This window comes from Phalangium opilio, unplaced genomic scaffold (genome assembly GCF_054372755.1).
Source record: "Phalangium opilio isolate 3A_F unplaced genomic scaffold, DU_Popi_V2 ptg000002l_1, whole genome shotgun sequence".
NCBI classification, from domain to species: Eukaryota; Metazoa; Arthropoda; class Arachnida; order Opiliones; family Phalangiidae; genus Phalangium; species Phalangium opilio.
In genome coordinates this window covers 4,555,945-4,568,003 of record NW_028324144.1, presented here as the reverse complement: position 1 = coordinate 4,568,003, position 12,059 = coordinate 4,555,945, and the positions used below count along the sequence as shown (strand labels likewise).

The window sequence follows — 12,059 nt, the reverse complement described above, 5'->3', positions numbered from 1 at the left end:
AAGCCATCAACTAGAGAAATATGCGAGCTACACCCAACATTGTATGAATTGTTGAGTTATTTTAAACAATAAGCTAACGAGTACCGATGGCTATATTGGGTGTTATACAATGAAAATTCTTTCAAAACAAATATGACCGATTTTGGTTTTCATACCTTACATTCCACAGGAGTCAAATTACCACTCCATTCTTAAATTATTTTTATAAAGGATTATTTGAACTTTATACTTAATCATCCTTCATTTTTATGAGTTATGACATATCATAACGGTAATCGGTAGTGACCTGCTTTATCAGTGCATGCATAAGTTTATCAGATATGTTCCATAAGTATGACACTACCTATACTTCATAATGCTAGAGACTTACTGAAAGCTAGTTCGAGAACGACGTAAGAATTGACTACACTCGGTTTTGTAGTCCATCATTTTGTTTAGTCTATGGCAGTGCCTTACCAGGCGTCGCTTTACCTCGAATCTATGACCTACGTCACTTCATGACAAGCTCCAGTTTGTAACCAGTGAAAAACTTATGGAACATATCTTATGAACTTATGGTGCATGTCATAAGGTTAGTGTGAAACAGACCCCGGTTCATCACAGACCACGTAAAGGGCAACTTCAACTTCGTTCAAATTGAAAGTTAGTAACCATGTTTTCAATGCTAACAGCGTTATTAGTAGACAGACAAACAAGGTTTGATTGTCTCTTATTAAAAAAAAAATCCATGAAAACTTATAGTAGAAAAAGACAATTATTTTATAATTTCTTCGTCAAACCCTTTCACTTAATTAATGTTTACAACTCTACACACTGAAGAACAACAATGTATTATTCCTAAACCGTGCTCTACATTCTATCGAAAATGATGGTAGACAGGTTTAAATTAACACTTGTCTGTGTCTAGCGTTTGCCAAAGTCCACAAGAACCCGTTTTTTCTCCAAAATGAAAAACCCTTTTTATTTCATTCCCGTTTCTATTTAGATAGTGAGTTCTCTACGTATTTTATATTTACTTAATAAATCATAAAGAGATACTTAAAGGACAAATGTATATATGCGCAGAACTCGTGAATTTGGATACCCTATTGTGCATATTTTTTAGTAGAGAAAGCATAGTAATTCCCAAAAATTCGGAAATCCAAATATACCAAAATAACGACAAGTATGTGTCTATAGATGTGAATTTACTGAAACTAGAGAAAAGGTAACTAAATAATTATCTAGAGATGTGAAATTACCGTAATTTTTAAAAACGGAAGTTTACCTGGTAAAATATTGTTCTGTCGGTAATTTATAGTATAGTATTTTTTAACGCCTTTATAGTCCATCAAACCGCGTTGAATTGTGCACCCTTCATACGTAGTTTAGTTGCTTTAAACAACGCTAACTAATGGGAAATTAAGGAAAACTGGACTTCGATGTATAATATGCAAATTTTTCATTTTCTCAGGCAGTCTAGTACATTTTACCGGTAAATTACGGCATGATATAAATCAGAAATTTAGGGCGGCTTTTGGTAAGTTACCTGCAAATTAACGGAGGGTAAATTACCGACTCGCATCTCTATAATTACCAATTACAATTTTGTGTTAAACTTATTACTGTAACTGTCGTTAATTTATACTAATTAATGAACTATCACTAGTAAATTAACGTGGTAATATAATGACTTCCTATTATAATTTAATAACTTTGGTTTATAATCAATCAAAGCATGTACTTCTTAAATTTCCTAAAACTATACTGTTAATATTGAAAACTAGCTTTTGGCTTAAAAATTTCAGGGAAAACCATCTAAAATAGTCAGGGAACACATGGAAAAGTCAGGTAGGAAAGCTGCAAAACGTGGTGATAGTATGTATAATATTTCATGATATGAATTTTAACTTTTAATTTTTATTTAATGAAATGGAATTACTTTTAATGAATTGGGCAGGTTTTAAGTACAATTTACTTTACTAGAAATTGTAGTCGGAGCGTTTTATTCAAGAAACTATATCGAGTTAATTATACCCATGTTAATTAGCCCGTTTGGCATGCAAATTCGGAGCAAATTCACCCCCCTAATTATTAAACAGAACGGTATTAAAACAAAAATAAAACTTTACCTGAGATTTAACGGGAATCCAAAAAACACTGCAAAATAACAGAAGCGTTGCTAAAGTCGTTATGCCACAATTATTGGTATCCATTATGCAAGTTATATAGTTTTTTTATGACAGTTTTCGGTCGTAAACTTATAGTTATAAATTATAATTAAACCTTAAAAAAAATTAATTAATTATTTAAATAATTAATTTAATCGTCATTTTAGGGGTTTTAATTTTATTTGAAGTTCCGTATTCATATTGATAATATTAGTTTAAAATAAATTTTTATTTTTTAAATATACTCGAAGGTGTTCCGCGGTGTTCGGTGTTCAAACAGAGTATGAGATATTGAATTAGAATTTAGCAATCTCTCCCTCTCACCATAAAATTTTAGATGGAACTGACGGAAACGAAGAACTAGCGCGCTTTCTTCGAGTTTGGTAAGAAAGATTTGCTTTGAAAAAAGTATAAGATGATTCCCTTTTCAAATTTTATAACTCTCTCGACATCTCGAGCGCCATCTATCCACTTCTCTCGGTAATGTAGAATTTTTTAGCTACGACTACGAGTTAGATATCGGTTTAGTAACAAGTCACGTAAAGAATTTGTGTATTAGCTAGGTGTGGTTGGGGTGGGGAGGGTGTTAGTTTCCTATGTGCTAATTTAGTAATATCAGAAGTGAGATGAGACTAGAAGTACAGAGCTAACCAAATTCTTCACTCAGCGAAAGTGAATATTCTTGATAACACACCAACGGTTGGCGCTCTAGTAGCGGTTTCTGAATTTTCCCTCCAAAACGTGGGACGCTCGTGGCGGTAGACGGCCGAACTAGATTCAAGCTCCCGAGTCCGTGTTCCGCGTCTTTAGGTTGAGGGGAAGGGGGTAGGAAATATTTTGGAGCTCGACCAATTTTTTCCTCTCTAGTGTAGGCGGCATAAAATCTCTACTATGTGATGATTTTTATTTTTTATAAAAAAAACTATTGTAGCTGAAGACTTAAAATTTTACAGGATAATATCAAACCTTTCAATACACGTCTCATTAAAAATTCAAGAGATTTGAACCAGTAGATGCACTAATATTGTCAAAAACGTTGATAAAACTGGTCACCTGCTGTGACCCCCTGCTGTTTCCATACTATTACCCCCTGCTGTTTCCATACTGTTACACCCTGCTGGGACCCCCTGCTGTTTCCATACTATGACCCACTGCTGTGACCCCCTGCTTTTTCCATACTGTTACCCCCTGCTGGGACCCCCTGCTGTTTCCATACTATGACCCCCTGCTGGGACCCCCTGCTGTTTCCATACTATTACCCCCTGCTGGGACCCCCTGCTGTTTCTATACTGTTACCCCCTGCTGGGACCCCCTGCTGTTTCCATACTATTACCCCCTGCTGGGACCCCCTGCTGTTTCCATACTGTTACCCCCTGCTGGGACCCCCTGCTGTTTTCATACTGTTACCCCCTGCTGGGACCCCCTGCTGTTTCCATACTATTACCCCCTGCTGGGATACCCTGCTGTTACCCCCTGCTGGGACCCCCTGCTGTGACCTCCTGCTGGGACCCCCTGCTGTTTCCATACTGTTAACCCCTGCTGACCAGTATGGAAACAGCAGGGGGTCCCAGCAGGGGGTAACAGCAGGGGGTAATAGTATGGAAACAGCAGGGGGTCACAGCAGGGGGTAATAGTATGGAAACAGCAGGGGGTCACAGCAGGGGGTAATAGTATGGAAACAGCAGGGGTCACAGCAGGGGGTAATAGTATGGAAACAGCAGGGGGTCACAGCAGGGGGTAATAGTATGGAAACAGCAGGGGGTCACAGCAGGGGGTAATAGTATGGAAACAGCAGGGGGTCCCAGCAGGGGGTAACAGCAGGGGGTAATAGTTTGGAAACAGCAGGGGGTCCCAGCAGGGGGTAACAGTAGGGGGTCCCAGCAGGGGGTAACAGTAGGGGGTCCCAGCAGGGGGTAACGGCAGGGGGTAACAGTATGGAAACAGCAGGGGGTAACAGCAGGGGTCACAACAGGGGTAACAGCAGGGGGTCCCAGCAGGGGGTAACGGCAGGGGGTCACAGCAGGGGGTAATAGTATGGAAACAGCAGAGGGTCACAGCAGGGGGTAATAGTATGGAAACAGCAGGGAGTCCCAGCAGGGGGTCACAGCAGGGGGTAATAGTATGGAAACAGCAGGGGGTCCCAGCAGGGGTTAACGGCAGAGGGTCACAGCAGGGGGTAATAGTATGGAAACAGCAGGGGTCCCAGCAGGGGGTAACGGCAAGGGGGTCACAGCAGGGGGTAATAGTATGGAAACAGCAGGGGCTCCCAGCAGGGGGTAATAGTATGGAAACAGCAGGGGTTCCAGCAGGGGGTAATAGTATGGAAACAGCAGGGGGTAACAGTAGGGGGTCCCAGCAGGGGGTAATAGTATGGAAACAGCAGGGGCTCCCAGCAGGGGGTAACGGCAGGGGGTCACAGCAGGGGGTATCAGTATTGAAACAGCAGGGGGTCACAGCAGGCGGTAACGGCAGGGGGTCACAGCAGGGGGTAATAGTATGGAAACAGCAGGGGGTCACAGCAGGGGGTAACAGTATGGAAACAGCAGGGGGTAATATTATGGAAACAGCAGGGGGTCACAACAGGGGGTAACAGCAGGGGGTCCCAGCAGGGGGTAACAGCAGGGGGTCACAGCAGCGGGTAATAGTATGGAAACAGCAGGGGGTCACAGCAGGGGGTAATAGTATGGAAACAGCAGGGGGTCCCAGCAGGGGGTAATAGTATGGAAACAGCAGGGGGTATCAGTATTGAAACAGCAGGGGGTAACAGCAGGGGGTCACAACAGGGGGTAACAGCAGGGAGTCCCAGCAGGGGGTAACGGCAGGGGGTCACAGCAGGGGGTATCAGTATTGAAACAGCAGGGGGTCACAACAGGGGGTAACAGCAGGGGGTCCCAGCAGGGGGTAACGGCAGGGGGTAACAGTATGGAAACAGCAGGGGGTAACAGCAGGGGGTCACAACAGGGGGTAACAGCAGGGGGTCACAGCAGGGGGTAATAGTATGGAAACAGCAGGGGGTCACAGCAGGGGGTAATAGTATGGAAACAGCAGGGGGTCCCAGCAGGGGGTAACAGCAGGGGGTCCCAGCAGGGGGTAACAGCAGGGGGTCCCAGCAGGGGGTCACAGCAGGGGATCCCAGCAGGGGGTCACAGCAGGGGGTAATAGTATGGAAACAGCAGGGGGTAATAGTATGGAAACAGCAGGGGGTAATAGTATGGAAACAGCAGGGGGTCCCAGCAGGGGGTAACGGCAGAGGGTCACAGCAGGGGGTAATAGTATGGAAACAGCAGCATAGCTACCCTACACTGTCCCAAGCACTGAGGGCAACATCTACCCCCTTTCGCCTCAATCGCGTGCCTTCCGAAGCAAGGTCTAAACAAGTTGGGAAACCAAAATAAACCTTTCCGAGCCGAGACGAATTTACTTTCCAAACACAGATCCGCCAGCCAATGAGACAAACCGGAAATACATTGTTCTAATCGGCGAGATATTGCCATGATCATTTGTAAAGTCTAAAGCGTTTAATAATTTCCTGCGTATCCTCAATAATTCTAATGAGGACCTAATATCTATCACTTAAATGTGTATTTAACTTTCGACTCACTCTGAACCGTTAAGACCTCCTTTAAGAGGACATGAAACAAGGTCAATTCTTATCTCATAGACCTAGTCGTTTCAACACGTATGGAGAGATGAAGTATTAACATCCTTGTTATTTAATAAAGCCAAAAGTTACGTTTACACTATATATAAATGTAGTAAAGATGAATTAAAAAGTAAACACCAAATTTTAAATGTTAATATCAAAAGATGTTCTTGGAATATTGAGATGAAACAGAGCTTTATACCTACACAACTACTAAATGAATCGTAATGCCGAAAAATATTTAAGTATTTCCATTTAATATTCTGCAAAAAGAAAATGTTATCGTTTTGTAAGAGATCTTTTCATCCTACTCGCTTTATATTAACTTTGATATGCGTGTAGTGTTTCGATTCAGATGCAATCTTCATTACTCGTTCTATATTAACTCTCACTTGTGTCAGTACGTAGAAATAAGTTTATCTTAAATAATTAATTAAATATAAATGATATTAATTATTTTAATCGCCAGTAAATAACTTTAAAAATAGTTAAATCGTTTAAAATAAAGTTGTTTCTATTATCTTTCGAAACTTTGCTAATATTGACGTTTAAAGTGAAGGGTACCCCTCTTGCCCGCTTTTTTCCAATTTTGGGATACATATACGATTCGTTTCCATTATAATAATAGATAAAAACACATTCGCGTGAACCGATGGTGGAAGCCCTGCCATTGGGAGGCTAGACGTTTCTCGTAACCCTAGCCGATCGCCGCGTATATTTTGAAACCAATAATAGATAAAAACGCATTCGCGTGAACCGATGGTGGAAGCCCTGCCATTTGGAGGCTAGACGTTTCTCGTAACCCTAGCCGTTCGCCGCGTATATCTTGAAACCAAACGATGACGAAGGAAAAGAAGCCAGAATGGACTGACTGGCGTCCATGTGGAATGGACAAAGACCTGAAGATGGTGGTGCATAGAAGCTGGTGTCAATGTGGAATTGACGAAGAACAGAAGATGGTGGTGCATAGAAGCTGGTGTCAAGGTGAAATTGACGAAGAACAGAAGATGGTGGTGCATAGAAGCTGGTGTCAATGTGGAATTGACGAAGAACAGAAGATGATGGTGCATAGAAGCTGGTGTCAAGGTGAAATTGACGAAGAACAGAAGATGGTGGTGCATAGAAGCTGGTGTCAATGTGGAATTGACGAAGAACAGAAGATGGTGGTGCATAGAAGCTGGTGTCAATGTGAAATTGACGAAGAACAGAAGATGGTTGTGATTGGAAGCTAGCAAGTTCAGACAGTGGCGTCGCCAGGGGTTTTTTGGAGGCGCTTGAGCCCCCTGAAAATTCTCCGAAGCGCCTCCTAAAATTTCTTTAAAGCGCCCCCATATATTTACTGAAAGCCTCTCCTAATTATTCAGTTGGGGTGAATTGAAGTTTTTACTATATGAAAGTGAAATACACACAGAAACACTATTTCATCTTTATATCATCTAGAGCGTATTTATACAGTCGTAACAGTCTATTTTCTTGATTTTTTTCTGTAGCATAGCTACCCTACACTGTCCCAAGCACTGGGGGCAACATCTACCCCTTTCGCCTCAATCGCGTGCCTTCCGAAGCAAGGTCTAAAAAATAACTTTGCCCCGTCCTCTAGCCACTAACTACCGAGCAGTGGCGTCGCCAGGGGTTTTTTGGAGGCGCTTGAGCCCCCTGAAAATTCTCCGAAGCGCCTCCTAAAATTTCTTTAAAGCGCCCCATATATTTACTGAAAGCCTCTCCTAATTATTCAGTTGGGGTGAATTGAAGTTTTTACTATATGAAAGTGAAATACACACAGAAACACTATTTCATATTTATATCATCTAGAGCGTATTTATACAGTCGTAACAGTCTATTTTCTTGATTTTTTTCTGTAGCATAGCTACCCTACACTGTCCCAAGCACTGAGGGCAACATCTACCCCCTTTCGCCTCAATCGCGTGCCTTCCGAAGCAAGGTCTAAAAAATAACTTCGCCCCGTCCTCTAGCCACTAACTACCGAGGATATCCGAATCGAATAATTGAAATTTTCCCATTAACTGACCCCCTCAATTAAGCACGCCCACTCGAGTTTAGTCTAGTCCTGATATAGTCAATGTCAAGTTATATTCAAACATTTTAACAGTAATCAAATTAATTTGTGTGATGCAAAAGCTTTTTTGATAAAACATGCGTTCAGTCCTTAATTACTTTTCCTTATTTTATTACTCTAATATTCGTCTTATAGACAAGAGGGTGTCGTGATAAACGTGATGTGTTTTGAAAAATTGGTAACACAGTGCTTTAGGTAGGGCTTAAGCCCTCCCAAAATCGAGACCCTGGCGACGCCACTGAACGAAGCTAAACGAAGCTAAGCTAAACGAAGCTAAACGAAGCTAAACGAAGCTAAGCAAAACGAAGCTAAACGAAGCAAAGCTAAACGAAGCTAAACGAAGCTAATCTAAACGAAGCTAAACGAAGCTAAGCAAAACGAAGCTAAACGAAGCAAAGCTAAACGAAGCTAAACGAAGCTAATCTAAACGAAGCTAAACGAAGCTAAGCTAAACGAAGCTAAACGAAGCTAAGCTAAACGAAGCTAAACGAAGCTAAGCTAAACGAAGCTAAGCTAAACGAAGCTAAACGAAGCTAAACGAAGATAAACGAAGCTAAGCTAAACGAAGCTAAACGAAGCTAAGCTAAACGAAGCTAAGCTAAACGAAGCTAAACGAAGCTAAACGAAGCTAAGCTAAACGAAGCTAAACGAAGCTAAACGAAGCTAAGCTGAACGAAGCTAAACGAAGCTAAGATAAACGAAGCTAAACGAAGCAAAGCTAAACGAAGCTAAACGAAGCAAAACGAAGCTAAGCTAAACGAAGCTAAACGAAGCTAAACGAAGCTAAGCTAAACAAAGCTAAACGAAGCTAAACGAAGCTAAGCTAAACGAAGCTAAGCTAAACGAAGCTAAACGAAGCTAAACGAAGCTAAGCTAAACGAAGCTAAACGAAGCTAAGCTAAACGAAGCTAAACGAAGCTAAGCTAAACGAAGCTAAGATAAACGAAGCTAAACGAAGCTAAACGAAGCAAAGCTAAACGAAGCTAAACGAAGCAAAACGAAGCTAAGCTAAACGAAGCTAAACGAAGCTAAACGAAGCTAAGCTAAACGAAGCTAAACGAAGCTAAGCTAAACAAAGCTAAACGAAGCTAAACGAAGCTAAGCTAAACGAAGCTAAGCTAAACGAAGCTAAGCTAAACGAAGCTAAACGAAGCTAAGCTAAACGAAGCTAAACGAAGCTAAGCTAAACGAAGCTAAACGAAGCTGAACGAAGCTAAACGAAGCTAAGATAAACGAAGCTAAACGAAGCTAAACGAAGCTAAGATAAACGAAGCTAAACGAAGCTAAACGAAGCTAAGCTAAACGAAGCTAAACGAAGTTAAACGAAGCTAAGATAAACGAAGCTAAACGAAGCTAAGCTAAACGAAGCTAAACGAAGCTAAGCTAAACGAAGCTAAACGAAGCTAAGATAAACGAAGCTAAACGAAGCTAAACGAAGTTAAACGAAGCTAAGATAAACGAAGCTAAACGAAGCTAAGCTAAACGAAGCTAAACGAAGCTAAGCTAAACGAAGCTAAACGAAGCTAAGCTAAACGAAGCTAAACGAAGCTAAGCTAAACGAAGCTAAACGAAGCTAAGCTAAACGAAGCTAAGCTAAACGAAGCTAAACGAAGCTAAGCTAAACGAAGCTAAACGAAGCTAAGCTAAACGAAGCTAAGCTAAATGAAGCTAAACGAAGCTAAGCTAAACGAAGCTAAACGAAGCTAAGCTAAACGAAGCTAAGCTAAATGAAGCTAAACGAAGCTAAGCTAAACGAAGCTAAACGAAGCTAAGCTAAACGAAGCTAAACGAAGCTAAGCTAAACGAAGCTAAACGAAGCTAAGCTAAACGAAGCTAAACGAAGCTAAGCTAAACGAAGCTAAACGAAGCTAAGCTAAACGAAGCTAAACGAAGCTAAACGAAGCTAAGCTAAACAAAGCTAAACGAAGCTAAACGAAGCTAAGCTAAACGAAGCTAAACGAAGCTAAACGAAGCTAAGCTAAACGAAGCTAAACGAAGCTAAACGAAGCTAAGCTAAACGAAGCTAAACGAAGCTAAGCTAAACGAAGCTAAGCTAAACGAAGCTAAACGAAGCTAAGCTAAACGAAGCTAAACGAAGCTAAGCTAAACGAAGCTAAACGAAGCTAGGCTAAACGAAGCTAAACGAAGCTAAGCTAAACGAAGCTAAACGAAGCTAAGCTAAACGAAGCTAAACGAAGCTAAACGAAGCTAAGCTAAACGAAGCTAAACGAAGCTAAGCTAAACGAAGCTAAACGAAGCTAAGCTAAACGAAGCTAAACGAAGCTAAGCTAAACGAAGCTAAACGAAGCTAAACCAAGCTAAGCTAAACGAAGCTAAACGAAGCTAAACGAAGCTAAGCTAAACGAAGCTAAACGAAGCTAAGCTAAACGAAGCTAAGCTAAACGAAGCTAAACGAAGCTAAGCTAAACGAAGCTAAACGAAGCAAAGCTAAACGAAGCTTAGCTAAACGAAGCTTAGCTAAACGAAGCTAAACGAAACGAAGCTAAACGAAACGATGCTAAACGAAGCTAAGCTAAACGAAGCTAAACGAAGCTAAGCTAAACGAAGTAAAACGAAACTAAACGAAGCTAAGCTAAACGAAGCTAAACGAAGCTAAACGAAGCTAAGCTAAACGAAGCTAAACGAAGCTAAGCTAAACGAAGCTAAACGAAGCTAAACGAAGCTAAGCTAAACGAAGCTAAACGAAGCTAAACGAAGCTAAGCTAAACGAAGCTAAACGAAGCTAAGCTAAACGAAGCTAAGCTAAACGAAGCTAAACGAAGCTAAGCTAAACGAAGCTAAACGAAGCTAAGCTAAACGAAGTAAAACGAAACTAAACGAAGCTAAACGAAGCTAAGCTAAACGAAGCTAAACGAAGCTAAGCTAAACGAAGCTAAACGAAGCTAAGCTAAACGAAGCTAAACGAATCTAAGCTAAACGAAGCTAAACGAAGCTAAGCTAAACGAAGCTAAACGAAGCTAAGCTAAACGAAGCTAAACGAAGCTAAGCTAAACGAGGCTAAGCTAAACGAAGCTAAGCTAAACGAAGCTAAGCTAAACGAAGCTAAACGAAGCAAAGCTAAACGAAGCTAAACGAAGCTTAGCTAAACGAAGCTAAACGAAACGAAGCTAAACGAAACGATGCTAAACGAAGCTAAGCTAAACGAAGCTAAACGAAGCTAAGCTAAACGAAGTAAAACGAAACTAAACGAAGCTAAGCTAAACGAAGCTAAACGAAGCTAAGCTAAACGAAGCTAAACGAAGCTAAGCTAAACGAAGCTAAACGAAGCTAAACGAAGCTAAGCTAAACGAAGCTAAGCTAAACGAAGCTAAACGAAGCTAAACGAAGCTAAGCTAAACGAAGCTAAACGAAGCTAAACGAAGCTAAGCTAAACGAAGCTAAACGAAGCTAAGCTAAACGAAGTAAAACGAAACTAAACGAAGCTAAACGAAGCTAAGCTAAACGAAGCTAAACGAAGCTAAGCTAAACGAAGCTAAGCTAAACGAAGCTAAACGAAGCTAAGCTAAACGAAGCTAAACGAAGCTAAACGAAGCTAAGCTAAACGAAGCTAAGCTAAACGAAGCTAAACGAAGCTAAACGAAGCTAAGCTAAACGAAGCTAAGCTAAACGAAGCTAAACGAAGCTAAGCTAAACGAAGCTAAACGAAGCTAGACGAAGCTAAGCTAAACGAAGCTAAACGAAGCTAAGCTAAACAAAGCTAAACGAAGCTAATCCAAGCTAAACGAAGCTAAGCTAAACGAAGCTAAACGAAGCTAAGCTAAACGAAGCTAAACGAAGCTAAGCTAAACGAAGCTAAACGAAGCTAAGCTAAACGAAGCTAAGCTAAACGAAGCTAAACGAAGCTAAGCTAAACGAAGCTAAACGAAGCTAAGCTAAACGAAGCTAAACGAAGCTAAACGAAGCTAAGCTAAACGAAGCTAAACGAAGCTAAACGAAGCTAAGCTAAACGAAGCTAAACGAAGCTAAGCTAAACGAAGCTAAGCTAAACGAAGCTAAGCTAAACGAAGCTAAACGAAGCTAAGCTAAACGAAGCTAAACGAAGCTAAGCTAAACGAAGCTAAACGAAGCTAAACGAAGCTAGACGAAGCTAAGCTAAACGAAGCTAAACGAAGCTAAGCTAAACAAAGCTAAACGAAGCTAATCCAAGCTAAACGAAGCTAAACGAAGC

At 41.1% G+C, this 12,059-nt stretch overlaps 1 protein-coding gene across 3 annotated transcripts in view; it reads right to left on the bottom strand.

The window, feature by feature from the left end:
* Positions 1-2,547, bottom strand: part of LOC149718401 (SPARC-related modular calcium-binding protein 1-like) — a 73,011-nt gene extending 70,464 nt beyond the window's left edge. For 2 of the 3 annotated variants that reach the window (XM_089844557.1, XM_089844607.1), the window contains exon 1: positions 2,112-2,547. In XM_089844557.1, the coding sequence (XP_089700683.1) occupies positions 2,112-2,195 (84 nt within the window). In that variant the 5' untranslated portion in view covers positions 2,196-2,547. The remainder of the gene's footprint in view (positions 1-2,111) is intronic. The other variant, XM_089844514.1, reaches the window with a different exon arrangement.
* Between the last annotated feature and the right edge of the window lie 9,512 nt (positions 2,548-12,059).